General features: G+C 60.2%; 3 protein-coding genes across 14 annotated transcripts in view; 2 read left to right on the top strand and 1 right to left on the bottom strand.

The window, feature by feature from the left end:
* Positions 1-245: 245 nt before the first annotated feature.
* On the top strand, positions 246-7,246 carry SLC39A4 (solute carrier family 39 member 4). Of its 2 annotated transcripts, XM_024251138.3 has the most exons (12): positions 253-767; positions 1,280-1,561; positions 1,962-2,154; positions 2,271-2,407; positions 2,485-2,656; positions 2,950-3,122; positions 3,286-3,423; positions 3,500-3,631; positions 3,809-3,863; positions 3,987-4,139; positions 4,348-4,535; positions 4,628-7,246. In XM_024251138.3, the coding sequence occupies exons 1-12, from the start codon at positions 570-572 to the stop codon at positions 4,754-4,756; spliced, it is 1,950 nt and encodes a 649-aa protein (XP_024106906.1). In that variant the 5' UTR covers positions 253-569; the 3' UTR covers positions 4,757-7,246. The 2 variants fall into 2 exon arrangements, with proteins under 2 accessions (XP_063583035.1, XP_024106906.1); XM_063726965.1 differs by lacking the exon at positions 3,987-4,139 and having other exon boundaries at positions 246-767.
* Positions 7,247-7,331: 85 nt separating this feature from the next.
* Positions 7,332-24,635, top strand: CPSF1 (cleavage and polyadenylation specific factor 1). Of its 6 annotated transcripts, none has more exons than XM_024251341.3 (38): positions 7,332-8,018; positions 8,135-8,292; positions 16,201-16,228; positions 16,311-16,444; positions 16,597-16,677; positions 16,814-16,965; positions 17,072-17,218; positions 17,408-17,547; positions 17,625-17,735; positions 17,811-17,904; positions 18,028-18,115; positions 18,186-18,308; positions 18,393-18,444; positions 18,549-18,646; positions 18,721-18,795; positions 18,885-18,965; positions 19,055-19,144; positions 19,286-19,396; positions 19,471-19,612; positions 19,753-19,931; positions 20,006-20,142; positions 20,224-20,398; positions 20,472-20,678; positions 20,950-21,039; positions 21,138-21,281; positions 21,364-21,516; positions 22,309-22,425; positions 22,505-22,595; positions 22,678-22,762; positions 22,837-22,978; positions 23,064-23,216; positions 23,305-23,481; positions 23,559-23,625; positions 23,697-23,744; positions 23,818-23,973; positions 24,073-24,202; positions 24,279-24,417; positions 24,501-24,635. In XM_024251341.3, the coding sequence occupies exons 2-38, from the start codon at positions 8,149-8,151 to the stop codon at positions 24,546-24,548; spliced, it is 4,329 nt and encodes a 1,442-aa protein (XP_024107109.2). In that variant the 5' UTR covers positions 7,332-8,018; positions 8,135-8,148; the 3' UTR covers positions 24,549-24,635. The 6 variants fall into 6 exon arrangements, with proteins under 6 accessions (XP_024107109.2, XP_024107108.2, XP_054375256.2 ...); XM_024251340.3 differs by having other exon boundaries at positions 23,803-23,973; XM_054519281.2 differs by having other exon boundaries at positions 7,933-8,018; positions 18,064-18,115.
* Positions 24,625-24,916, bottom strand: part of ADCK5 (aarF domain containing kinase 5) — a 19,818-nt gene continuing 19,526 nt past the window's right edge. For all 6 annotated transcript variants that reach the window (XM_024251344.3, XM_063726966.1, XM_024251342.3 and 3 more), the window contains one exon: positions 24,625-24,897. In XM_024251344.3, coding sequence (XP_024107112.2) covers positions 24,792-24,897 — 106 coding nt within the window. In that variant the 3' untranslated portion in view covers positions 24,625-24,791. The remainder of the gene's footprint in view (positions 24,898-24,916) is intronic.

Genomic DNA, 24,916 nt, shown 5'->3' with positions numbered 1-24,916 from the left:
GGCCCATGCCTGTAATCCCAGCACTTTGGGAGGCCAAGGCAGGCGAATCACCTGAGGTTGGGAGTTCAAGACCCGCCTGACCAACATGGAGAAACACTGTCTCTACTAAAAATACAAAAGTAACCAGGCGTGGTGGCGCTGCCTGTAATCCCAGCTACTCGGGAGGCTGAGGCAGGAGAATCACTTGAACCCGGGAGGCGGAAGTTGCGGTGAGCCGAGATCACGCCACTGCACTCCAGCCTGGGCAGCAAGAGCAAAACTCCAACTCAAAAAAAAAAAGCCCACCCAGGCTGCCTGTCCAGGGGAAGGGGCCCAGCCCTCGCCCCCCACACGCAGTGTCTCTAGGCTGTTGGGGAGGATCTGCCGCTGGAATGGTTAACCCAGGCATCTCCAGCAGCCAATCACAGAGCTCTGCAGGAATACCTGGGAGAGGTCCTCATGCAGCCCGGGCGGGTCCTAGCCCAGCCCCAGTCTGGCCCTGGACAACCCCAGCAAAGCCGCCCTCAGCCAGCCCAGAAGCACTGGGCCTTGGCCCCAGCAACACCCACTGAGCACGCTGGGAGCTGAGTATGGCGTCCCTGGTCTCGCTGGAGCTGGGGCTGCTGCTGGCTGTGCTGGTAGTGACGGAGACGGCGACGGCGTCCCCGCCTGCTAGTCTGCTGAGCCTGCTCACCTCTGGCCAGGGCGCTCTGGATCAAGAGGCTCTGGGCGGCCTGTTAAATACGCTGGCGGACCGTGTGCACTGCGCCAACGGGCCGTGTGGAAAGGTAACAGCCCCACCCGACGGGTCCCCCAGCCCTGGACTCTTCCCGCCCGCTCCGCCCTGCCAGCCGGCAGCAAAGGGCCCTGGGCAAACTCCAGGAGGCGGAGGAGGCTTACGGCAGTACCTGAGCACCCTGGCCCTCCCCACAAGCCAGAGCCCACCCTCCTGCTCATGAGGGCAGACAGGCCTCTCCAGGGACACAGTCCCTCTTCTCCCCAGGACCCCAGGGCCACGTCCCCCTGCCGGATCTCTGCCATCAAATTGGCAGTGGCTCCAGGGAAGTCCCCTGGGGATGGGGGACCACTGTTGGGGACCCCTCTGCGTGCACCCCTATAGCTGGGGAAGCAGAACAGGGACCTGGGGAGACGGAAGGGCACAAAGAGTTGAGGAAGGATGGTGGACGTTGTTGGACCTAATAGGGAGAGGAAACAGGCCTGCGGGGAAGCCCCTTGGCCAGGCCTGCCTCTCCCCTCCCTGGTGGGCCCAGCGCCCCTGCTCACCCGTCTCTGCCCACAGTGCCTGTCTGTGGAGGACGCCCTGGGCCTGGGCGAGCCTGAGGGACCAGGGCTGCCCCCGGGCCCAGTCCTGGAGGCCAGATACATCGCTCGCCTCAGTGCTGCCGCCGTCCTGTACCTCAGCAACCCCGAGAGCACATGTGAGGACGCTCGGGCTGGCCTCTGGGCCTCTCATGCAGACCACCTCCTGGCCCTGCTCGAGAGCCCCGAGGCCCTGACCCCAGGCCTGAGCTGGCTGCTGCAGAGAATGCAGGCCCGGGCTGCTGGCCAGACCCCCAAGATGGTGAGGGAGAGTCCAGGCAGACCAGGGGAGTGGGTGCTGAGGGCCCCATGGCCCAGGGGGCCCGGCCTGGCTGCAAAGCCTTCAGGGAGCCTGGGGGCCTGGGGAGACGCTGGGAGTTGGCCTCCAGCTGGGGATTCACAACGTGGGGCTCACTACTGGGCAGTTAGGAGCCTGTAGGAGCCCCAGGAGGGGCCTCATGAGGGAGGAACCCAGAGGCCTGAGTGGCAGCCTGAAGCAGCTGGGCCCGGCAGGGAGGGCTGTGGCTCCGGGGAGGGGCGGGGCTGGTGGGGGCAGATGCTGTAGTTGGGGGTGGGAGATGCATCCAGGGGCAGCGGGGTGGATGGCAGAGCTGGATGCAAGGTCACACGAAAGGCTGAGACAGAGGACCCCTCTTCCCCAGGCCTGCGTAGATATCCCTCAGCTGCTGGAGGAGGCAGTAGGGGCAGGGGCTCCGGGCAGTGCTGGCAGCGTCCTGGCTGCCCTGCTGGACCACGTCAGGAGCGGGTCTTGCTTCCACGCCTTGCCGAGCCCTCAGTACTTCGTGGACTTTGTGTTCCAGCAGCACAGCAGCGAGGTTCCTATGACACTGGCCGGTGAGGCCTGGGCTGGGCTGTGGAGGGGGGTACCCCCGAGTCCCCAGCCTTCATGTCCCTGGGGGGCAGGGCTGGAGCCCACACAGACTTGCGGTGCCAACTCTTCTCCCTGCCAGAGCTGTCAGCCTTGATGCAGCGCCTGGGGGTGGGCAGGGAGGCCCACAGCGACCACAGTCATCAGCACAGGGGAGCCAGCGGCCAGGACCCTGTGCCCCTCATCACCTCCAACAACAGCTCCAGTGTGTGGGACACGGTGAGCTGCGCCCTGGGGTAAGATGGGGCCCCACTGGGGTCTGCTCAGGCCCCTGAGCCTGTCCTGCCACTCCCCAGGTATGCCTGAGTGCCAGGGACGTGATGGCTGTGTATGGACTGTCGGAACAGGCTGGGGTGACCCCGGAGGCCTGGGCCCAACTGAGCCCTGCCCTGCTCCAACAGCAGCTGAGTGGAGCCTGCACCTCCCAGCCCAGGCCCCCCGTCCAGGACCAGCTCAGCCAGGCAGAGAGTGAGTGCCAACGCCTACACTGTGCTAGCAGCGCAGAGGTGGGGCCCACGTAGGGAGGAAGGAGTGGCTGCCGAGGATGAGGAATGGAGAGAGCGAGCAGGGGCTGGAAGTAGAAACAACAGACACAGGGGAAGGTGGCGTCGCCAGGAGGAGAGTGGGGCTTTGAGGCAGGAGGGTCAGCCTGAGTGAGGGCCTGGCCCACACTGACCGCCTGCAGCTCTGGTGAGCGACGCCCAGGAAGCAGGAGCTGAGTCTGGAAGAAAAGCTCTCACAGCCGCCTCACCCGCCCCCAGGGTATCTGTACGGCTCCCTGGCCACGCTGCTCATCTGCCTCTGCGCGGTTATTGGCCTCCTGCTGCTGACCTGCACTGGCTGCAGGGGGGTCACCCACTACATCCTGCAGACCTTCCTGAGCCTGGCAGTGGGTGCACTCACTGGGGACGCTGTCCTGCATCTGACGCCCAAGGTCTGCCCCCACAAACCCCCGACCCTGGCCCTCCGTTCCCCACCATGGACTCCCAGGCCGTGCCTTCCCAGGGCCCTTACCCACCCCACCCCCTGACCCCTCTCCCTGGTTCTTGGTGGGAGGCGCCCTGGGACCCCCCCAGCCCAGCGCCCCTACTCCCCAGGTGCTGGGGCTGCACACACACAGCGAAGAGGGCCTCAGCCCACAGCCCACCTGGCGCCTCCTGGCTATGCTGGCCGGGCTCTACGCCTTCTTCCTGTTTGAGAACCTCTTCAACCTTCTGCTGCCAAGGGACCCGGAGGTCAGGCTTCTTGGCAAGGTACCCGGCGGGTGGGTGTGCTGGGGGCCTGGTGGACACTGAGCGGCTACCCTCACAGGACCTGGAGGACGGGCCCTGCGGCCACAGCAGCCACAGCCACGGGGGCCACAGCCACGGTGTGTCCCTGCAGCTGGCACCCAGCGAGCTCCGGCAGCCCAAGCCGCCCCACGAGGGCTCCCGCGCAGACCTGGTGAGTGGGCGCCAGATGCCCCACCCTACGCGGAGCCCCTCTCACCGGCCCCTTCCCACGCCCACACTCCCAGCCCCACCCCAGGCCTGCGGCTCCGCCTCCCGCGGTGATCTGGGGCCCCGCCCCACCGCGTTCCTCCTCCACTTCCGGGCGGGACTTACTCAAGGCTCCTCCCAGGTGGCAGAGGAGAGACCGGAGCTGCTGAACCCTGAGCCCAGGAGACTGAGCCCAGGTGAGCCCAGGGGGCGACCCCGGAAGGGCTGGGGGATCTGGGGTTTGTGTGGAGCGCGGACGGGGCCCAAGGCTTGGGGGTAGGCGACAGGCCACGCGAACCCACGGGCCTCTGCGCCCGCAGAGTTGAGGCTACTGCCCTATGTGATCACGCTGGGCGATGCCGTGCACAACTTCGCCGACGGGCTGGCCGTGGGCGCCGCCTTCGCGTCCTCTTGGAAGACCGGGCTGGCCACGTCGCTGGCCGTGTTCTGCCACGAGTTGCCGCACGAGCTGGGTGAGCGCAGGCGAGGCCTGGAAGGGGCCGGGCGGGGAGACCAGGAACAGGTGGGCGGGGCCTGGAAGGAGATGGGCGGGGTCTGACGGCTGGGCGGGGAGGCCGGGAACCGGTGGGCGGGGCCTGGTGGTAAGAGGGCGGGACCGAAAGGAGGTGGGTGGGGCATGTAGATAGGAGGGCGGAGCTGTTGATGTGGACCCGCCCCCAGGGGACTTCGCGGCCTTGCTGCACGCGGGGCTGTCCGTGCGCCAAGCACTGCTGCTGAACCTGGCCTCCGCGCTCACGGCCTTCGCCGGTCTCTACGTGGCACTCGCGGTTGGAGTCGGCGAGGAGAGCGAGGCCTGGATCCTGGCAGTGGCCACCGGCCTGTTCCTCTACGTAGCACTCTGCGACATGGTCAGGATGGCGAGGGGAGGGGCTGCTCTGGGCCGGGAGCTGAGCAGAGGAGCTGAGCAGGGGCGCTGACCCGGTGCCCATTTGCTTCTCAGCTCCCGGCGATGTTGAAAGTACGGGACCCGCGGCCCTGGCTCCTCTTCCTGCTGCACAACGTGGGCCTGCTGGGCGGCTGGACCGTCCTGCTGCTGCTGTCCCTGTACGAGGATGACATCACCCTCTGATACCCTGCCCTAGTGCCCTACCTTTGACTTAAGATCCCACACCTCACAAACCTACAGCCCAGAAACCAGAAGCCCCTATAGAGGCCCCAGTCCCAACTCCAGTAAAGACACTCTTGTCCTTGGAGCGTGGCTGTGCTCTCCTTGCTGGGTGGGAAGGGTCCTCAGCTGAGAAAGGACAATTGTGGCACTGCCTTCTCCCCATCAGGGTGCCTCGAAGCTGGAAGAGCTGCACTCAGGCCCCCCCCGGGCAGCCAGCCTCAGGCGCCCCCTCTTTCATGTGGAGACCCTGCCTGCCTGAGGAGTAGGGTCAGGGAAATTCACCTGGGTGTGTGGGCAGCAGGTGGGACCTGTCCCCGAACAGGAATCAAATTTGCTTACCCATAACTGCTTACACAGCCGAGGGCTTATTTCTCTGTCATGGAAAGCAAGCCTGGAGATCATCAGACCAGAGTGTGTGGCAGCCCACGGTTCCTGGGACCCCAGCCTCTTCTGACTCTGAGGCGTTAATCCTGAGTCCCTGTGTGGTGGCCTCCTAGGGCTACCATAACACAGCCTACCACAAACTGAGTGCCTTACAAACAGAAACTTATTCTCACAGTTCTGGAGGCTAAAAGTTAGGAATCAAAGTGTCAGGAGAGCAATGCTCCCTCTGAAGTCTCTAGGAAAGTCTGTTCCATGAGCCTTTCCTGGCTACTGGTGGCCCCAGGTGTTCCTTGGTTTGTGGGCAGTATGACTCCAATCCCTGCCTCTGTCTTCATATGACCTCCCCTCCCCTTTTCTTTTCTTCTTTTGAGACAGAGCTTCACTCTGTCACCCAGGCTGGCGTGCAGTGGCACCATCTCGGCTCATTGCAACCTCTGCCTCCCAGGTTCAAGCAATTCTCCAGCATCAGCCTCCCGAATAGCTGGGATTACAGGCACCCGCCACCACGCTCAGCTAATTTTTATATTTTTAGTAGGACGGGGTTTCACCATGTTGGCCAGGCTGGTCTCGATCTCCTGACCTCAGGTAATCTACCCACCTCGATCTCCCAAAGTGCTAGGATTACAGGTGTGAGCTACGGCGCCCGGGCCACATGACCTTCTTTCTTGTGTTTCTGTCTCTTCTGATTATTTTTATTGTATGTGACTCTTGTCACCCAGGCTGGAGCACAATGACATGATCTTGGCTCATTGCAACCTCTGCCTCCTGGGTTCAAGCGATTCTCCTGCCTCAGTCTCCCGAGTAGCTGAGATTACAGGCGTGTGCCACCATGCCTGGCTAATTTTTGAAGGGGGCCAGCCCCTCCACACCTGTGGGTATTTCTCATCAGGTGGGACGAGAGACTGAGAAAAGAAATAAGACACAGAGACGAAGTATAGAGAAGAGTGGGCCCAGAGGACCCAGCATACAGAGGACCCACACCAGCACCAGCCTCCGAGTTCCTTCAGTATTTATTGATCATCATTTTTACTATCTTAGCAAGGGGAGTGTAGCAGGGCAACAAGTGGGGAGAAGGTCAGCGGGGAAACATATGAGCAAAGGAATCTGTATCATGAATAAGTTCAAGGAAAGGTACTGTGCCCGGATGTGCAGGTAGGCTAGATTTATGTTTCTCTTTACCCAAACATGTCAGTGTAGCAAAGAGTAACAGAGCAGCAGCAATAGATTTATGTTTCTCTTTACCCAAGCATCTCAGTGTAGGAAAGAGTAACAGAGCAGTATTGCTACCAGCATATCTCGCTTCCAGGCAGTTTTCTCCTATCTCAGAATAGAACAAAAGGGAATGGGCAGCTTTACACTGAGACATTCCATTCCCAAAGACAGGAGACAGAAGCCTTCCTCTTATCTCAACTGCAAAGAGGCCTCCCTCTTTATTACTCCTCAGCACAGACTCTTTACAGGTGTTGGGCTGGGGGGACTGTAAGGTCTTTCCTTTCTGATGAGGCCATATCTCAGGCTGTCTCAGTGGGGGAAAACCTTGGACAATACCCAGGCTTTCTTGGGCAGAGGTCCCTGCGGCTTTCCGCAGTGCATCGTGTCCCTGGTTAATCGAGAATGAAGAATGGCGATGACTTTTACCAAGCATACTGCCTACAAACATATTGTTAACAAGGCACATCCTGCATAGCCCTAAATCCCTTAAACTTTGATTCATTACAGCACATGTTTCTGTGAGCACAGGGTTGGGGCTAAAGTTACAGGTTAACAGCATCTCAAAGCAGAAACAATTTTTCTCAGTACAGATCAAAATGGAGTTTCTTATGTCTTCGTTTTCTACATAGACACAGTAACAATCTGGTCTCTCTTTCTTTTCCCCACAATTTTTGTATTTTTAGTAGAGACTGGGTTTCACCATGTTGGCCAGGCTGGTCTCAAATTCCTGACCTCAGGTGATCAGCCCACCTCGGCCTTCCAAAGTGTTGGGATTACAGGCGTGAGCCACCGCCTCCTATTGACTTTTAAAAGGCTGTTGAGTGTGGCTCAGGGGTCACACGCCTGAGCATCCAAGGGGCCCTTCCCCCACTGCCCAAGGAGCAAGTGAGTAGATTTGGATGCAACAAAAACATATATTTCCACGCCATATTCTTGGGCGTAACCATACTGTCTTGTTTTATTTCTCATGATTCCGTTTCTAGGTCCTAGGCCCATGCCTGATCCAGGATCCAAGCTCCTGGAAGCTGGCACTGGGCCCGCCCTGGGTAGGCAGCAGTGAGTAAGGCGGGCGGACAGCGCTGGGCTCGCGAGCCGGCGGGGTCCTGCGTCTTCCGCGGGAGTGTTGGCGGCGGGGGTCGCTCTGCGCGGGGACACTGGGCAGAGGGGGCGTGCGGCCTCTCTAAGAAGCTTTCTCGGAGCCCCAGACACTGGCGAGGCGCCGCGCCCCCTCTTCTGGATCCTGGCGCGGCCCCCTGAACCCGGGGGGCTACGAGCGGAGTCGCTTCTTCCTGCAGCCGTCCTGGGTCTGGTGGGGACGCACCCCCGGCCGACCCCGAGCCGCTGCAACCGGGGCCCCTGCGGCTTCCCACCCGCGCTGCTCCGCCCGCAGCAGAGGCCCCGCACTTCGCGCGCTAGGGGGTTTGGGGTCCTGACGCCCAGCCCGGAGCCGAGCCGCCAGCCATCCGCATCCCGGGCCACCAGGGCCCGCTGTCGCCCCTGCAGCCACGCTCACGCGGCGGCCGCTGCGCAGGCGCAGAAGCCAGGAACCTTCGCGCCCAGCTTCTGGATCCGGCCGGACCGAGTTCGCCGCCGTCCCGGTTCCCTTCGAGTCGGCTCCAACTGCCAGGTGGGCGGCCGGGCGGGCGGCTGAGGCGGCAGCGCGAGGCCAGTCAGGGGTGCGGTGCGGGGCCGGGCTCCTGTGTGGGCGGCCCCGCTCACCCCTCCTCTCCCGGCCTTGCGCAGCCCGGGTTGGCGCCATGTACGCCGTGTACAAACAGGCGCATCCGCCCACCGGCCTGGAGTTCTCCATGTACTGCAACTTCTTCAACAACAGCGAGCGCAACCTGGTGGTGGCCGGGACCTCGCAGCTCTACGTGTACCGCCTCAACCGCGACGCCGAGGTAGGTCGGGCCCTGGGAGCCCTCCCCGCTGTCCGCGACGTGGGTGCTCTCACCGCCCCGGGTTGCCGATGGAAGAGCCAAGCCCCAGACAAGTTCAGTGATTTGCTTGTCCCAGCCTGAGGAGCCAGGACATGACCCTGAATCTCTTGTGCTCAGATCCTTTCTCACAGCTGCTACCCTGTTCTGCCTCCCTTCGTACCCCACCGGGAAGGGCGCGCTGCCCTAGCCGTCTTGTTTGCTCTTCCGTTTTTTCAGCAAGTTGTTTGGAAGGAGCGAACTCCCACTGTGTGCTAGGTGGCAGAGATACCATGTGAACCACACCTGCAGACGCTTGGGGAAGGGGAACATCTAAATAAACACACCTGCCCCTGCAGCAAGTGCTGCTGCGGGGATAAAGGAGTGAAGGAAGGAGACTGTATTTCCAGTCGGATGATCAGAAGAGCCTGTCTGAGGCAGAGCGGGAGTTTGTCGGGGGAAGGACATTCCTAGCACAAGGAACAAGGCCAGGTCTAGGATGGGGACAGACTGTTGACAGGAGCCTTGGTACAGTGAGGCACACGCCTCAAGGGTTTGGGAAATACAGTGGTGTTCTGGTTGCCAGAGAGTTGAAAGCTGGTCCAGGAAGGCAACTTGCAAGAGGCAGTTTCTCCATTGTTCTTGAAGGGAGGAGTACCTCTTACCCAGGCCCAGGGATGGTGAGAGGAGGGTGTTCCAGGCAGAAGAAACAGCCTGTGCACAGGCCCAAAGCAGTTGAGGGTGGACAGTCATGCACAGTGTGGCCGTGGTATAGAGTGGATATTGTGGTGGGGATGGAGGGAGGTAGGCAATGGTCAGGACTGTTCTCCACAAAGCAGGGAGGAGCCACAAGAGGGTTGTGAATAGGGGCTGACCCAGCAGGCAGATGGGTCAGAAGCTCAGGCCAAAGGAGGCCAACCCTCCTGGTCACCTACGCCAGCATACACATGTATTTGCTAGCCAGGGCTCCTGTCCTCTGAAGGCTTGACGAGGGCTGGAGTTTCTGCTCCCTAACACACTATTGGCAGGAGGCCGAAGTTCCTTACCACATGGGCCCCTCCCTGGGGCAGCTCACAACATGGCAGCCTCCCTCACAATGAGAGACCCACCAAGACTGAAGCCACGGTGAGTCCTGTAACCGAATCTCAGGCTGGGTGCATTGACTCACACCTATAGTCCCACACTGAGAGGCTGAAGTGGGATGATTGCTTGAGGCCAGGAGTTCAGGACTGGCCTGAGCAACATAGCAAGACCCCATCTCTACAAATAATTTTTTTTGTTGTTTTTCCTGGTGAGACGGAGTCTTGCTCTGTCACTCAGGCTGGAATGAAGTGGTGTGATCTCAGCTAACTTTAACCTCCGCCTCATGAGTTCAGGCAATTCTTGTGCCTCAGCCCCCTAAACCCTCCACCCAGTAGCTGGGATTACAGATGTGTGACACCACGCCCAGCTAATTTCTTTTTGCATTTTTAATAGAGACGGTTTCGCCACATTGGCCAGGCTGGTCTCAAACTCCTGAGCTCAGGCAGTCCACTCACCTTGGCCTTCCAAAGTGCTGGGATTACAGGAGTGCACCACTGTGCTCGGCCCAAATATAAAATATAAAAGTTAGTTGGGCATGGTGGCCTGTGTGTAGTCCTAGCTACATGGGAGACCAGAGCAGGAGGATTGCTCAAGCCCAGAAGGTCAAGGCTGCAGTGAGCTATGATTGCACCATTACACTCCAGCCTGGACAACAGAGTGAGACCCTATCTCAAAAAAAAAAAAAAAAAAAAAAGAGGCCAGGCACGGTGGCTCACGTCTATCATCCTAGCACTTTGGGAGGGCGAGGCGAGTGGATCACCTGAGGTCATGGGTTCAAGACTAGTCTGGCCAACATGGCAAAACCCTGTGTCTACTAAAAATACAAAAATTAGCTGGATGTGGTGGCAGGCACCTGTAATCCCAGCTACTCAGGAGGCTGAGGCAGGAGAATTGCTTGAACCCATAGGCGGAGGTTGCAATGAGCCAAGATTGCACTCCACTCCAGCCTGGGTGACAGAGCAAAACTCCATCTAAAAAAAAAAAGTAGTAATACACTGTTAATCTTCTGTCATATTCTACTGGTCATATGTACCAACCCTGGTGGGGGATGCGAAGGGTGCAACACCTCCCAGCATTCACTGCAGAGGACATTGTGCTGCCTTGGATGGTGGCCACCGTAGGTTGGCCGAGGTGCTCATTCCACATCAGGCAGCAGTGCAGAGCAGGAGGGTGTGCGCAAGAGTCTGGAGTTGAGGATTGAGGTCTGGTATGGAGGTCAAGTCAGAGTCTTCAGCCTGGGGTTGGTGTCTGCCCTTAGAAACTGGTTGAGATCACCCAGAATATAGACAAGGACAGGGTCTTGGGGCACCCCAACATTGAGAGATTGGGGAGATGAGAGGCCATGAAAGAGCTGGAGGTGGCATGGCCTGGAAGGCGGGGCCCTGGAGGCCCAGGGAAGGCAGCTGGGAGGGACTCGACACTGAGTCCCACGCTGCTGAGCCTCAGGTGATGCTTGGTGACTCTGACAGGGCAGTCTGGTGGCATGAGGGTGGTGGTCTGAATGGAGCAGGGATGAGAGCCCAGCAGAGGAGGAGAGTCAGTAACAATGAACACAGACAACTCTGGAGAAGATGTGCGTAAACTGAAGCAAGAAATAGAGCCATAAATGGCAGGAAAAGAGGTTTTCTTCTTCTGTTTTGTTTTTTCTTTTTAAGAAACAGGGTCTTGCTATGTTGTCCAGGCTGGCCTCGAACTCCTGGGCTCAAGCCATCCTCCTGGGGTCAGTCTAGTCATGGCTCTGTAACAAACTGCCCTGGAATATACAAACGAGGTCTTTTATCATAATTGCACACCTGGAAGCCAGGTTTTCAGGGATTCATCAGTGTGTGGAGCCGTTGGCTCTCCTCCACCAGGGCGAGCCTTGACAGGGACGACTTGAAGAGCTGGGGACAGGCCAGATGTGTCTTCCCCTACCCCCACACCATCCCTCCACTCTCCCCTGTCCCCAGCATGGCTAGCTTGGTTTTCCTGGCAGCATGGCGGTGTTGGTGTAGTTGAGCTTCTTGCAGGAACTCAGAGCCCTAGGAGGCTAAGGCAGAAGCTGCCAGTCACTTTAAGGGCTAGACCAGGAAGGCACCGTCCCTGCCACCACAGTCTGCCCTAAAGGCAGCCTCCAGCCCAGATTCACCTGGAGAGGGAGGGAGACAGCCACCTTTCATACAGCTGTCTTTTTTTTTCTTTTTTGAGACAGAGTCTCCCTCTGTCACCCAGGCTAGAGTGCAACGGTGCGATCTCAGCTCACTGCAGCCTCTGCCTCCCGGGTTCAAGCGATTCTCCTGCCTCAGCCTCCTGAGTAGCTGGGACTACAGGCGCCACCACCACACCCTGCTAATTTTTAGTAGAGACAGAGTTTCATTATGTTGCTCAGGCTGGTCTCGAACTCCTGACCTCAGGCAATCCACCCGCCTCAGCCTCCCAAAGCTCTGGGAATACAGGCTTGAGCCACTGTGCCCGGCCTCGTGTAACTGTCTTGAATCTGTCCCAGAGAATCTAGTGCAGGCTTGGCTTGGCTTGGCTTGGCTTGAGTGTGACCCGCTCACCCATGGCCACGGGAAGGCAGGCACAGAACATGGGCGCAGTGAGGAGGGTGGGGGTGTCTGCTGGTACCTCAGTCTCCGGGGAGGCAGGAAGCAAGGCCAGTTGTGCCTCAGGGTGTTGAGACGCTGTTGCTTTGCAGAGAGAGGGAGAAGAAGGCATGGATAGGAAATAGGCAAGCATGTGGACTTGGGCAGCACCAAAGACCCCTTTATGGGGAAGAAAATATACAACACTGTTGAAATTAATAAAAGTCCCTTTTTTTTTTTTTTTTGAGACAGAGTTTTGTTCTTGTTGCCCAGGCTGGAGTGCAGTGGCGCAATCTCAGCTCACTGCAACCTCCGCCTCCTGGGTTCAAGCAGTTCTCCTGTCTCAACCTCCTGAGTAGCTGGGATTACAGGCGTGCACCACCACACCCAGCTAATTTTTTGTATTTTTAGTAGAGATGGGGTTTCACCATGTTGGCCAGGCTGGTCTCGAACTCCTGACCTCAAGTGATCTACCCGCCTTGGCCTCCCAAAGTGCTGGGATTACAGGTGTGAGCCACTGTGCCCAGCCAAGAAATTCCCAGGTGTTTAGATGAGACATTTGTATTTTTGACAGGAACACCACAGAAGAGGCACACAGCACCCCCATCAGCTTTCAGGAGGCGGCTGGGGGCCTTTGCCTCATGACTGGATGCTGATGCTTTGATGCTTGGTTGGGTAGTGTTGGCCTGTATTCCCCCACTGTAAGGTTATTTCTTCCTTTTGTAACTAAAAGTATCTTGTAGGGACTTATTTTGAAACCCTGTAAACATTCTCTTATTCAAATTTTTGAGGTTTTTTTTCTTTTCTTTTTTTTTTTTTTTTTTGAGACGGAGTCTCGCTCTATCACGCTATCACCCAGGCTGGAGTGCAGTGGCGCAATCTCGGCTCACTGCAAGTTCTATCTCCTGGGTTCAAGCAATTCTCCTGCCTCAGCCTCCCGAGTAGCTGGGACAACAGGCGCCTGCCACCATGCCCAACTAATTTTTTTGTATTTTTAGTAGAGATGGGGTTTCACTGTGTTAGCCAGGATGGTCTCGATCGCCTGACCTCGTGATCCGCCCGCCTCGGCCTCCCAAAGTGCTGGGATTACAGGCGTGAACCACCGTGCCCAGCCTTTGGTCACTATTTCTTTAGCTATTGATTCTGTCCCCTTTCCCCCAAGATGCCAGTTAGACATTAGACCATTTGACTATGTACACATTTTTCTTAAAATCCTTCTGAGTGGTGGCCGGGCGCAGTGGCTCACGCCTGTAATCCCAGCACTTTGGAAGGCCGAGGCAGGTGGATTGCCTGAGCTCAGGAGTTCAAGACCAGCCTGTGCAACACGGTGAAACCCCGACTCTACCAAAATACAAAAAAAAAAAATTAGCCGGGCATGGTTGCAGGCACTTGTAGTCCCAGCTACTCGGTAGACTGAGGCAGGAGAATGGCTTGAAGCCGGGAGGCAGAGCTTGCAGTGAGCCAAGATTGTGCCACTGCACTCTAGCCTGGCGACAGAGCAAGACTCCGTCTCAAAAAATTCTTCTGAGTGGTTACCCGTTTCTTGCATGTGTGCAGAAGTGCAGTTGGTCTCTGTGTATTGACTTTATGCTTGGCAGGGTGGATCAGGCGTCCTTGGCTGGTCCTGACCAAGAGGGAAAACTTTTTTTTTTTTTTTTTTTTTGAGACAAAGTTTCTCTCTTGTCCCCCAGGCTGGAGTGCAATGGCGTGATCTCAGCTCTCTGCAACCTCCGCCTCCCGGATTCAAGCAATTCTCCTGCCTCAGCCTCCCAAGTAGCTGGGATTACAGGCACCCGCCACCACACCCGGCTAATTTTTGTATTTTTAGTAGAGACGGGATTTCATTATGTCACCGTGTTGGCCAGACTGGTCTCGAACTCCTGACCTCAGGTGATCCACCCACCTCGGCCTCCCAAAGTGTTGGGATTACAGGCGTGAGCCACTGCACCCGGCCTGAAGAGGGAAAACTTGTAACGTTTCACTCCCAGCACCACATTGCTGTAGACTTTTTGTAGATACCCTTTATTTGATTAAGGAAGTTGGGTGCGGTGGCTCATGTCTATAATCCTTGCACTTTGGGAGGCCGAGGTGGGTGGATCACCTGAGGTCAGGGGTTCGAGACCATCCTGGCCAACATGGCAAAACCCTATCTATTAAAAATACAAAAATTAGCCGGGCATGGTAGCACATGCCTGTAATCCCAGCTACTTGGGAAGATGAGGCAGAATTGCTTGAACCCAGGAGGCAGAGGTTGCAGGGAGCTGAGATCACACCACTGCCCTCCAGCCTGGGTGACAGAGTGAGACACTGTCTCAAAATTTAAAAAATAAATAAATTAGTCAGGTGTGGTGACTCACATGTGGTCCCAGCTACTCAGGAGGCTGAGGTGGGAGGATCACCTAAGCCCAGGAGGTCGAGGCTGCAGTGAACCATGATTGCTCCTCTGCACTCCAACCTGGGAGACAGTGAGGCCCTATGTCAAAAAACAAAGGCCTGGCGTCGTGGTGTATGCCTGTAATCCCAGCGCTTTGAGAGGCCAAGGTGAGTGTATCGCTTGAGGTCAGGAGTTCAAGACCAGCCTGGCCGTGGCAAAACCCTGTCTGTACTAAAAATACAAAAATTAGCCAGACGTGGTGGTGCGCGCCTGTGAAGCCCAGCTACTGAGGAGGCTGAGACAGGAGAATTGCTTCAACCTGGAAGGCGGGGTTGCAGGGAGCCATGATCACACCATTGCACTCCAGGATGGGCAACAAAGTGAGACTCCATCTCAAAAAAAAATTTTTTTCTTCCTATTTTTGCTTTAGTAGGAGTTTCTGTCATGAATGCCTTTATCAGATGCTTTTTTGTATCCATTAAAATGACATGATTTTTCTCCTTAATTTTGACAGCGCAGTAAGTTTAGTGATGGCTGTTCTTGTGGAAATCTAGTTTTGCGTTCCTGGAATAACTCAACCCGGTTGTGTTATAATACCCCTGCTTGTCACTGGGCTCATCTGCAGGTGTTTTGAGGAGGTTGGTGTCACTTCCTGTCCCACCTGTCTGTGGGCTGTTGGGGTGGCCTGAGCCGCCTGCAGTGCCGTCAGCCCCACATGAGTGGGTGTGTTTGTTTTTTTTTTTAAGTGTGTCATTACTTCTGAAACCTTTGGTAGAATTTTCGGGTGAAGACCTGGAGTTGCCCTTGTTGCTGTGAGATGGGTATTGGTTTGTGGATGCCTTTTCTGTATCTGTTAACCAGCTTCCAAGATGCCCTCCCCATAGCACAAGTCCATCGTGAAAAATGACCTTGAGGTGGCTCACGCCTGTAATCCCAGCACTTTGGGAGACCGAGACAGGCGGATCACCTGAGGTCAGCAGTTCGAGACCAGCCTGGCCAACATGGTGAAACGCGGTCTCTATTAAAGATACAGAAATTAGCCAGGCGTGGTGGCAGGTGTCTGTAATCTCAGCTACTTGGGAGGCTGAGGCGGGAGAATCACTTGAACCTAGGAGGCACAGGTTGCAGTGAGCCGAGATCGCGCCACTGCACTCCAGCCTGGGTGACAGAGTAAGACTCAGTCTCAAAAAAAAAACAAAAAACAAACCAAAAACCACTTTTCCCTTGCCTTGAGGCAATGGAATATAAGTCAGCTAGCTAGTTCAACTAGCTACTTAGTAGCAAAGAACACACAGCCTCTTATCATTCTGGGAGGGCAGTGAAAAGGGAGAAGATAGAGAGGGAGCCTGGGGGTGCCCAGGGTGTCAGGATAGCTCAGGGCTTCCTCTTCTCTAACAGGCACATGGATCAGTAGCTACAGATACCCCTTGGCTCTGGCTTTCTGTCCTGTGACATTCGGACCCAGGGGCCGGGGCTGGGCTGCTGTGGGTGTGCAACCAGGCAGGTTTGGGGGTGTTCAGACACAGAGTGCACTCTAACCCTGACTGCTTGCTGCACAGGGCCTGGCTGCTAGGGAGCCGTGAGGTAGTGGTTTCCTGGCTGCCAGGGAGCCGTGAGGTAGGGGCTTCCTGGGGTGGGGCTTGTGCCAGGGCTGGGCTGTGGGCGTGAGAGCATGAATGGGGGTCGCTGTCGGGGGGTGTGCACAGCTGTCTCCAGAAGTCCCTGGTCTGCTCCCTCCCTCCCTGCCGCAGAGAGGGTTTGGGCAGAGCTCCCAGGAGGCAGGGGCCAGACTTGGTGGTCTTTTCTCGTTCCCTGGATGAGGTGAGCTGCCAGATGTGTCCCCTCACTGCCCTCTCTTTCTCTCCCCTCCAGGCTCTGACCAAGAATGACAGGAGCACTGGTGAGTGTGGTGGGGCGGCCTGGGGCTGTGTGGGTGCCAGGCATGGCTGGGCCCTGACCCTGAGCCCTGGCGTCTCCCCTAGAGGGGAAGGCCCACCGGGAGAAGCTCGAGCTTGCTGCCTCCTTCTCCTTTTTCGGCAACGTCATGTCCATGGCCAGCGTGCAGCTGGCAGGAGCCAAGCGGGATGCCCTGCTCCTAAGCTTCAAGGATGCCAAGGTGAGTGGTAGGCTTGGTGGGGTGGGCCTGGCTAAGGCATGGGAGTGGGTGCCAGGGCCTGGTGGGGTGGGCCTGGGTACAGCCGTTGGTTGCCAGGGGCGACACTGTCAGGACAGGCAGTCGGCAGCCACGGCTGTGCCCTCTGACCCCAGCTGTCTGTGGTGGAGTACGACCCGGGCACCCACGACCTGAAGACCCTGTCACTGCACTACTTTGAGGAGCCTGAGCTTCGGGTAGGGCCATGCTCCTGCCCCCACCCAGGCCCCAGCCCAGCCACCCTCCCTCCCCCTGCAGCTGAGTTCTATGGCCCCAAGTGCTTCCCTCGGGGTCTCCTACGCTGGGCCTGGCTGATGCCCCCTCTGCCCCCAGGACGGGTTTGTGCAGAATGTACACACGCCGCGAGTGCGGGTGGACCCCGATGGGCGCTGCGCAGCCATGCTTGTCTACGGCACACGGCTGGTGGTCCTGCCCTTCCGCAGGGAGAGCCTGGCTGAGGAGCACGAGGGGCTCGTGGGTGAGGGGTGAGTGCCAGCTAAGGCAGGCTGTGGTGCTGGGGTGGGGGGTGCCAGAGCCCGAGGTCCCCTCCCCGCATCCCCTCCTCTCCTGCTGAAGCCCCTGGCCCCCCAGGCAGAGGTCCAGCTTCCTGCCCAGCTACATCATCGATGTGCGGGCGCTAGACGAGAAGCTGCTCAACATCATCGACCTGCAGTTCCTGCATGGCTACTACGAGCCCACCCTGCTCATCCTGTTTGAGCCCAACCAGACCTGGCCTGGGTGAGCCCTCTAAGGAGGCCCCTCTGCACTGTGGGCCCCCCAGCTGCCTCTGCCTGGGGTGGGGTTCATGGGGCATTGGTGGGGTTTAGGGCGGGGATTATGGGGTGTGGGTGGGGCTTGCTCAGGAGGAGCTGGGCCTGGGTCTCTGCGGGGAGGCAAGGCCCTTGGCTGACCCACTGGCGTCCCCAGGCGCGTGGCCGTGCGGCAGGACACTTGCTCCATTGTGGCCATCTCACTGAACATCACGCAGAAGGTGCACCCCGTCATCTGGTCCCTCACCAGCCTGCCCTTTGACTGCACTCAGGCTCTGGCTGTGCCCAAGCCCATAGGTGTGTGTCCTGGAAGTGGATAGGGGAGTGTGTGGAGGGAGCACTGAGCCTGCCTACCAGCCTGTGTCCACCTCCAGGTGGGGTGGTAGTGTTTGCCGTCAACTCGCTGTTGTACCTGAACCAGAGCGTCCCCCCGTATGGCGTGGCTCTCAACAGCCTCACCACAGGCACCACGGCTTTCCCGCTTCGTGAGTGTGGGGTGGCTGGGCGGGGGCCAGGGACGGCTTGGGCCTGCCTAGTCGGCCTGACCACCCACCCCACAGGCACCCAGGAGGGTGTGCGGATCACCCTGGACTGCGCCCAGGCCACTTTCATCTCCTACGACAAGATGGTCATCTCCCTCAAGGGCGGCGAGATGTGAGCCCCTCCCCCGCCCATGAACTCTGCCCACACTATCCCCAACAAGTCCCATAGGGTCCCCTGGCCCCCTTCACTCCCCCAGGGTCCCCATCCCCGAGTCAGAATTCTCCCTGCCCCCAGCTATGTGCTGACTCTCATCACCGATGGCATGCGCAGTGTCCGAGCGTTCCACTTTGACAAGGCGGCCGCCAGCGTCCTCACCACCAGCGTGAGTTGGGACTAGGGGTTGGCTCTGGGTCCAGGCCCGGCCCCGCCCTCACACACCTGCCCTCCCTCAGATGGTCACCATGGAGCCCGGGTACCTGTTCCTGGGTTCTCGCCTGGGCAACTCCCTCCTCCTCAAGTACACGGAGAAGCTGCAGGAGCCCCCGGCCAGTGCTGTCCGTGAGGCTGCTGACAAGGTGGGTTTCCTGGGCCCATTGGGCCACCACCCTTCATGTGGGCACTGCTGTGGCATGCCACTCAGTGCCCCTCCTGCCTCACAGGAAGAGCCTCCCTCAAAGAAGAAGCGAGTGGATGCAACGGCCGGCTGGTCAGGTGAGGGCTGGTCCAGGGCTGGTCAGGTGAGGGCCGGGCCAGGGCTGGTCAGGAGCGGGGCCAGGTGACCCAGGGCTGCGCTCAGGTGGGCTCTCTGTGTGCAGCTGCAGGCAAGTCGGTGCCGCAGGACGAAGTGGACGAGATTGAAGTGTACGGCAGCGAGGCCCAGTCGGGCACACAGCTGGCCACCTACTCCTTTGAGGTGAGATTGAGGCAGCAGGGCCCCCATCCCAGCCAATGCCCCCCAGCAAGCCCCTGACTGTTGCTGTGCCACAGGTGTGTGACAGCATCCTTAACATCGGACCCTGCGCCAATGCCGCCATGGGCGAGCCTGCCTTCCTCTCTGAAGAGGTGCCAAGGGTTGGGGTCGGGGCTGGGGGCAGGGGCTGGAGTGTGAGGGTGGGTGGGGGGCATAGTCCTCACCCCCAAGTCCTGTGCAGTTTCAGAACAGCCCTGAGCCGGACCTGGAGATTGTGGTTTGCTCCGGCCACGGGAAGAACGGGGCTTTGTCGGTGCTGCAGGTGTGTGGGCAGGTAGGGGGCGGGCGCCTCCTGGTCGGACCTGGGTGGGCTGACACCCCCATCACACCCCCACCCCATCATCATTCTAGAAGAGCATCCGGCCCCAGGTGGTGACAACCTTTGAGCTTCCCGGCTGCTATGACATGTGGACAGTCATCGCCCCAGTGCGTAAGGAGGAGGTAGGTGTGAGCCCGCTGCAGGGAGGCCCTGGGATGGGACCGGCACTGCCTTCTCATAGGCTGGGGGGGGCCCAGGTCGCACCTGCGTACCTGCCTTCACTGCACTGTGGCTTCCAGCCTGCTCCCCTTTGGCCCTGACAGGAGGACAATCCCAAGGGGGAGGGCACAGAGCAGGAACCCAGCACCCCTGAAGCAGACGATGACGGCCGCAGACACGGATTCCTGATTCTGAGCCGGGAAGACTCCACCATGGTGAGGGGCAGGGCCTGGGACCTGGGGCTGGGGTCCCCTGCGGGGGGCGCCTCCCTCACAGCTGTTGCCCGCAGATCTTGCAGACGGGGCAGGAGATCATGGAGCTGGACACCAGCGGCTTCGCCACTCAGGGCCCCACGGTCTTTGCTGGGAACATCGGGGACAACCGCTACATTGTCCAAGTGTCACCACTGGGTATCCGCCTGCTGGAAGGAGGTAGGTGGGTGGGGACGGCGGCGGGGGGGTGGTTGGGCCCTGGGCATCCACCTGCTGGAAGGAGGTAGGTGGGGATGGTGGGGCGGGGTGTTGGTGGTTGGACCCTGGGTAGGCGCGTGCTGACTGTCCTGTGCCCACAGTGAATCAGCTGCACTTCATCCCTGTGGACCTGGGCGCCCCCATCGTGCAGTGTGCCGTGGCCGACCCCTATGTGGTCATCATGAGTGCCGAGGGCCACGTCACCATGTTCCTGCTGAAGAGTGACTCCTACGGTGGCCGCCACCACCGCCTGGCGCTGCACAAGCCCCCGCTGCACCATGTAGGCCTCCTCATTCCTGGCACCCGCCTGTCCCCGCCCCCTGCCCGCCGCTGAGCCCACCCCTCTCCCCGCAGCAGTCCAAGGTGATCACGCTGTGCCTGTACCGAGACCTCAGTGGCATGTTCACCACTGAAAGCCGCCTGGGCGGGGCCCGTGACGAGCTCGGGGGCCGCAGCGGCTCGGAGGCCGAGGGCCTGGGCTCAGAGACTAGGTGCGTGGGGGCCAGGGGTGCAGGTAGGGGCTTGGGTCCCTGTGGCTGACAGGCCACCTGTGACCCTCTGCTGGCCCCCAGCCCCACAGTGGATGACGAGGAGGAGATGCTGTATGGGGATTCGGGCTCCCTCTTCAGCCCCAGCAAGGAGGAGGCCCGAAGAAGCAGCCAGCCCCCTGCTGACCGGGACCCTGCACCCTTCCGGGCAGAGCCTACCCACTGGTGCCTGCTGGTGCGGGAGAATGGCACCATGGAGGTAGGTGTTGCCCTGCACTGTGGCCCAGCTTGCTCCACCCACCTGCCTCCACTGACTGCTGCCCACCCCGCAGATCTACCAGCTCCCCGACTGGCGGCTGGTGTTCCTGGTGAAGAACTTCCCTGTGGGGCAGCGGGTCCTCGTGGACAGCTCCTTTGGACAGCCCACTACACAGGGCGAGGCCCGCAGGGAGGAGGCCACGCGCCAGGGGGAGCTGCCCCTGGTCAAAGAGGTGCTGCTGGTGGCGCTGGGCAGCCGCCAGAGTAGGCCCTACCTGCTGGTGAGCACGCCTGGCCTGGCCTCCCTTTCCCATCTTCCCCCTGGCCTGGCCTCCCCTTCCCATCTTCCCCCTGGCCCAGCCCGTTCCCCCACAGCCCCGCCCCTTACCCACGGCTCCACCCCATCTCCCCCACAGCCCCGCCCCTTACCCACGGCTCCACCCCATCTCCCCCACAGCCCCGCCCCTTACCCACAGCCCACCTCTTCCCGTGGCCCATCCCATCTTCTCCATGTCCCTGCCCGTTCCCCCACGGCCCCCCTCATCCTGCCAGGTGCATGTGGACCAAGAGCTGCTTATCTACGAGGCCTTCCCCCACGACTCTCAGCTGGGCCAGGGCAATCTCAAAGTCCGCTTTAAGAAGGTGCCAGTGGCTGGACTGCTAGGGCATGGGGTGGGTGTGGTACAAGGTGTGGGTTTCAGACCGGCAGCCCCTGGAGGACCTGCATGGTTCCCCCCCAGGTCCCTCACAACATCAACTTCCGTGAGAAGAAGCCAAAGCCATCCAAGAAGAAAGCAGAAGGTGGCAGCACGGAGGAGGGGGCCGGGGCCCGGGGCCGTGTGGCGCGTTTCCGCTACTTCGAGGATATTTATGGCTACTCAGGGGTAGGCCGGCGCCTTTGCAGGGGTCTGTGGTAGAAGGGAGACGTGGCCTCATCCACAGCATCCTCATGGTGCCTGCCCCCAGGTGTTCATCTGCGGCCCCTCCCCTCACTGGCTCCTGGTGACTGGCCGAGGGGCTCTGCGGCTACACCCCATGGCCATCGACGGCCCCGTCGACTCTTTCGCTCCATTCCACAATGTCAACTGTCCCCGCGGCTTCCTGTACTTCAACAGACAGGTGGGGCCCGGCCGGTTCCCAGCAGCACTGGCTGATGCTGCCCCAGCTGAGGGGGAGGGGACAGAAGGGGCCATTGGCTCCACCCTGAGGACCAGGAAGGAGTGTCCAGAGGGCGATGGGGTTGAGGCCGAGGAGGTGGAACCTGTGACTTGGTGCTCCAAAAGTCTGGAAAGGGGTGGTTGGGAGTTGGGGCTACAGCCCCCGGGGGCCCCTCACTGCTCCGCTGGCTTGCTGGGCAAGCCCTCGCAGGGCCTGGCCTCCACACTTCTCAGGAGAGCTGACTTGAGTGCTAGCTCTGCCCCTTGGCTGCTCTGTGACTTTGGGAGGGCACACAGGCTTTCTGATCCTGGTTCCCTGTTTAAGCCACCACACCACCACAACACCAGATCACTTGAGACCCTGACTGGGATGCGGTGAGTGCTTCCTGGGCGCCTGAGGACTCAGGACTGTCCGTGAAAGAAGGCAGCCCTGGCTCCCTCTGCCTGGTTTTCAGTCCCCAGCATGGCAGCCTGTGGACTGCCCTTTGTCTGCAGCCTCCAGTGCCTTCCTGGCGTAGCTTTCCCATCCCCTGTGGCCAGCACCCCTAGCCCCAGCTGAGCCTGGGAAAATGGACAGGAGCCCCAGAGGCTGAGCGGCAGCCCCTTCCAGGACCTCACCTGGACACAGCTGCCCCTCACCCACCCCTGCTCCCACAGAGCTGAGGGTAACATCCCAGGGCTCTTGGCGGCCTGGGCCTGCCTGCCCCTGCCCTTGGCTAGCCCTGGGTCCCCTGACCCTGTGCCCCCACCCCAGGGTGAGCTAAGGATCAGTGTCCTGCCTGCCTACCTGTCCTACGATGCCCCATGGCCTGTCAGGAAGATCCCGCTGCGCTGCACAGCCCACTATGTGGCTTACCACGTGGAGTCCAAGGTCTGCCCCCGCCCCCACCCCACCAGGGACCTTCTGGGCTTGGCCGGGCCACTGGTGTGTGACCCCCACTAACCCACAGGTGTATGCTGTGGCCACCAGCACCAACACGCCGTGTGCCCGCATCCCACGCATGACTGGCGAGGAGAAGGAGTTTGAGACCATCGAGAGAGGTGGTGACGCCCACACCACACGCCCATCTTCAGCCCCACCTTGGGGAAGCCCTACCCTGACTGCCGCCCTTGGTCCCCACAGATGAGCGGTACATCCACCCCCAGCAGGAGGCCTTCTCCATCCAGCTCATCTCCCCAGTCAGCTGGGAGGCTATTCCCAATGCCAGGTGAGGCTGGGCCAGCCGGCGTGGGGTCTGCCCAAGGCCTCCGGGCAGCATCCTGAGGCCCCCGGCCCCCACAGGATCGAGCTGCAGGAGTGGGAGCATGTGACCTGCATGAAGACAGTGTCGCTGCGCAGCGAGGAGACCGTGTCGGGCCTCAAAGGCTACGTGGCCGCCGGGACCTGCCTCATGCAGGGGGAGGAGGTCACGTGCCGAGGGCGGGTAAGGGGCCAGTGAGCGGGGGCGGGAGCTGGCAGCCCCTCTGTCATCCCCACAGCCATCCCACAGCCATACCCATGCCCTCCAGATCTTGATCATGGATGTGATTGAGGTGGTGCCCGAGCCTGGCCAGCCCTTGACCAAGAACAAGTTCAAAGTCCTTTACGAGAAGGAGCAGAAGGGGCCCGTGACCGCCCTGTGCCACTGCAATGGCCACCTGGTGTCGGCCATCGGCCAGAAGGTGTGCCAGTCCCACCCGGCGTGTGCCCCCCGGCTCACCCCCACCTGACTCCAGATCCGCCCCCGCTCACCCTCCCCCTCGCCCCCAGATTTTCCTGTGGAGCCTGCGGGCCAGCGAGCTGACAGGCATGGCCTTCATCGACACGCAGCTCTACATCCACCAGATGATCAGCGTCAAGAACTTCATCCTGGCAGCCGACGTCATGAAGAGCATTTCGCTGCTGCGCTACCAGGAGGAAAGCAAGACGCTGAGCCTGGTGTCGCGGGTACGCCTGTGGCCGCGGTGCCCGTGTCTGGGTGGGTACCCGCCCAAGGCACCTCTGACGCTCCCTCCCTGCCCCAGGATGCCAAGCCCCTGGAGGTGTACAGCGTGGACTTCATGGTGGACAATGCCCAGCTGGGTTTTCTGGGTATGTGGCAGGGTCTGGGGAGCTGAGGCTCTGGGAGTGGCCGGAGCTGACTCTGGGCCTCTGCTCCCCAGTGTCTGACCGCGACCGCAACCTCATGGTGTACATGTACCTGCCTGAAGGTGAGTGCTTCCTCCACCCCCTCTGCCTGGGCCGGGGCTGGGCTAGCAGTGACCCTAGGCCTTTCTGGTCTAGCCAAGGAGAGTTTCGGGGGCATGCGCCTGCTGCGCCGGGCGGACTTCCACGTGGGTGCCCACGTGAACACGTTCTGGAGGACCCCGTGCCGGGGGGCCGCTGAGGGGCTCAGCAAAAAGTCGGTCGTGTGGGAGAATAAGCACATCACGTGGTTTGGTGAGTGTGGCGGGGGCAGGTGTGTCTGGGTGGGGGGGGGGCCCTAGGGTTGGCCTGGCTCACACCAAAACCCTCCCCTTACCCCCCACCCCCCACCAGCCACCCTGGACGGCGGCATCGGGCTGCTGCTGCCCATGCAGGAGAAGACCTACCGGCGGCTGCTGATGCTGCAGAACGCGCTGACCACTATGTTGCCACACCACGCCGGCCTCAACCCTCGCGCCTTCCGGTGAGCCCCGGCCCTGCCCCTGTGCAGCACCCCTTCCACCCCAGCCTGCCCTGACACCCGTGCCTGTACGCCCCAGGATGCTGCACGTGGACCGCCGCACCCTCCAGAATGCCGTGCGCAACGTGTTGGATGGGGAGCTGCTCAACCGCTACCTGTACCTGAGCACCATGGAGCGCAGCGAGCTGGCCAAGAAGATCGGCACCACGCCCGACATAGTGAGTGCGCGCCCTGCCCCTCCGCGCGCCCCGCCCCTCCGCGCGCATCCCCACCCACCCATCCACCCGTCCATCCCCTGCAGATCCTGGACGACTTGCTGGAGACGGACCGCGTCACCGCCCACTTCTAGCCCCGTGGATGCCGTCACCACCAGCACACCGCACTACCTCCCACCCCCATTTTTGTACAAAACACAAGGAAAAACATTTTTGCTTGAGAGGAGTGTGTGGTCATTACACGGCCTCCTGGCCCAGCTGCTGTCATAGCCCCCCAATGCGAGTGCCCACGGGGCTCGGGGTGTCCACATCTCTAGCCCGGCCACCTCCGTCAGCCCAAGGCGAAAAGGGCCCCACCGGCCCTGGGCGGTTGCACCCTAGGTCTCCAGGTACTGGTAGAGCTCCTCCGCTGGGGGCACGAGGCTCAGGTGGACCAGAGCACGAGCCAGGAGGGCGGTCAGCCGCATGGCCAAGGTCTCCAGCCTGCGTGGGTCAGGTCACA

Source organism: Pongo abelii, chromosome 7, assembly GCF_028885655.2.
Source record: "Pongo abelii isolate AG06213 chromosome 7, NHGRI_mPonAbe1-v2.0_pri, whole genome shotgun sequence".
Classification (NCBI taxonomy): domain Eukaryota; kingdom Metazoa; phylum Chordata; class Mammalia; order Primates; family Hominidae; genus Pongo; species Pongo abelii.
The sequence above is the reverse complement of the archived record's forward strand: the minus strand, read 5'-3'. Positions and strand labels throughout refer to the sequence as shown.

Excerpts from the sequence above, each read along its gene's own strand:
- SLC39A4 (XM_024251138.3), top strand. The coding sequence starts at position 570 with ATGGCGTCCCTGGTCTCGCTGGAGCTGGGGCTGCTGCTGGCTGTGCTG. Across the intron at positions 2,657-2,949 it reads CCAGCTCAGCCAGGCAGAGA|GGTATCTGTACGGCTCCCTG; the intron begins GTGAGTGCCAAC and ends ACCCGCCCCCAG. Across the intron at positions 3,864-3,986 it reads GCCCAGGAGACTGAGCCCAG|AGTTGAGGCTACTGCCCTAT; the intron begins GTGAGCCCAGGG and ends CTGCGCCCGCAG.
- CPSF1 (XM_024251340.3), top strand. The coding sequence starts at position 8,149 with ATGTACGCCGTGTACAAACAGGCGCATCCGCCCACCGGCCTGGAGTTC. Across the intron at positions 20,143-20,223 it reads GGCCTGGGCTCAGAGACTAG|CCCCACAGTGGATGACGAGG; the intron begins GTGCGTGGGGGC and ends GCTGGCCCCCAG. Across the intron at positions 23,482-23,558 it reads CGCTGAGCCTGGTGTCGCGG|GATGCCAAGCCCCTGGAGGT; the intron begins GTACGCCTGTGG and ends TCCCTGCCCCAG.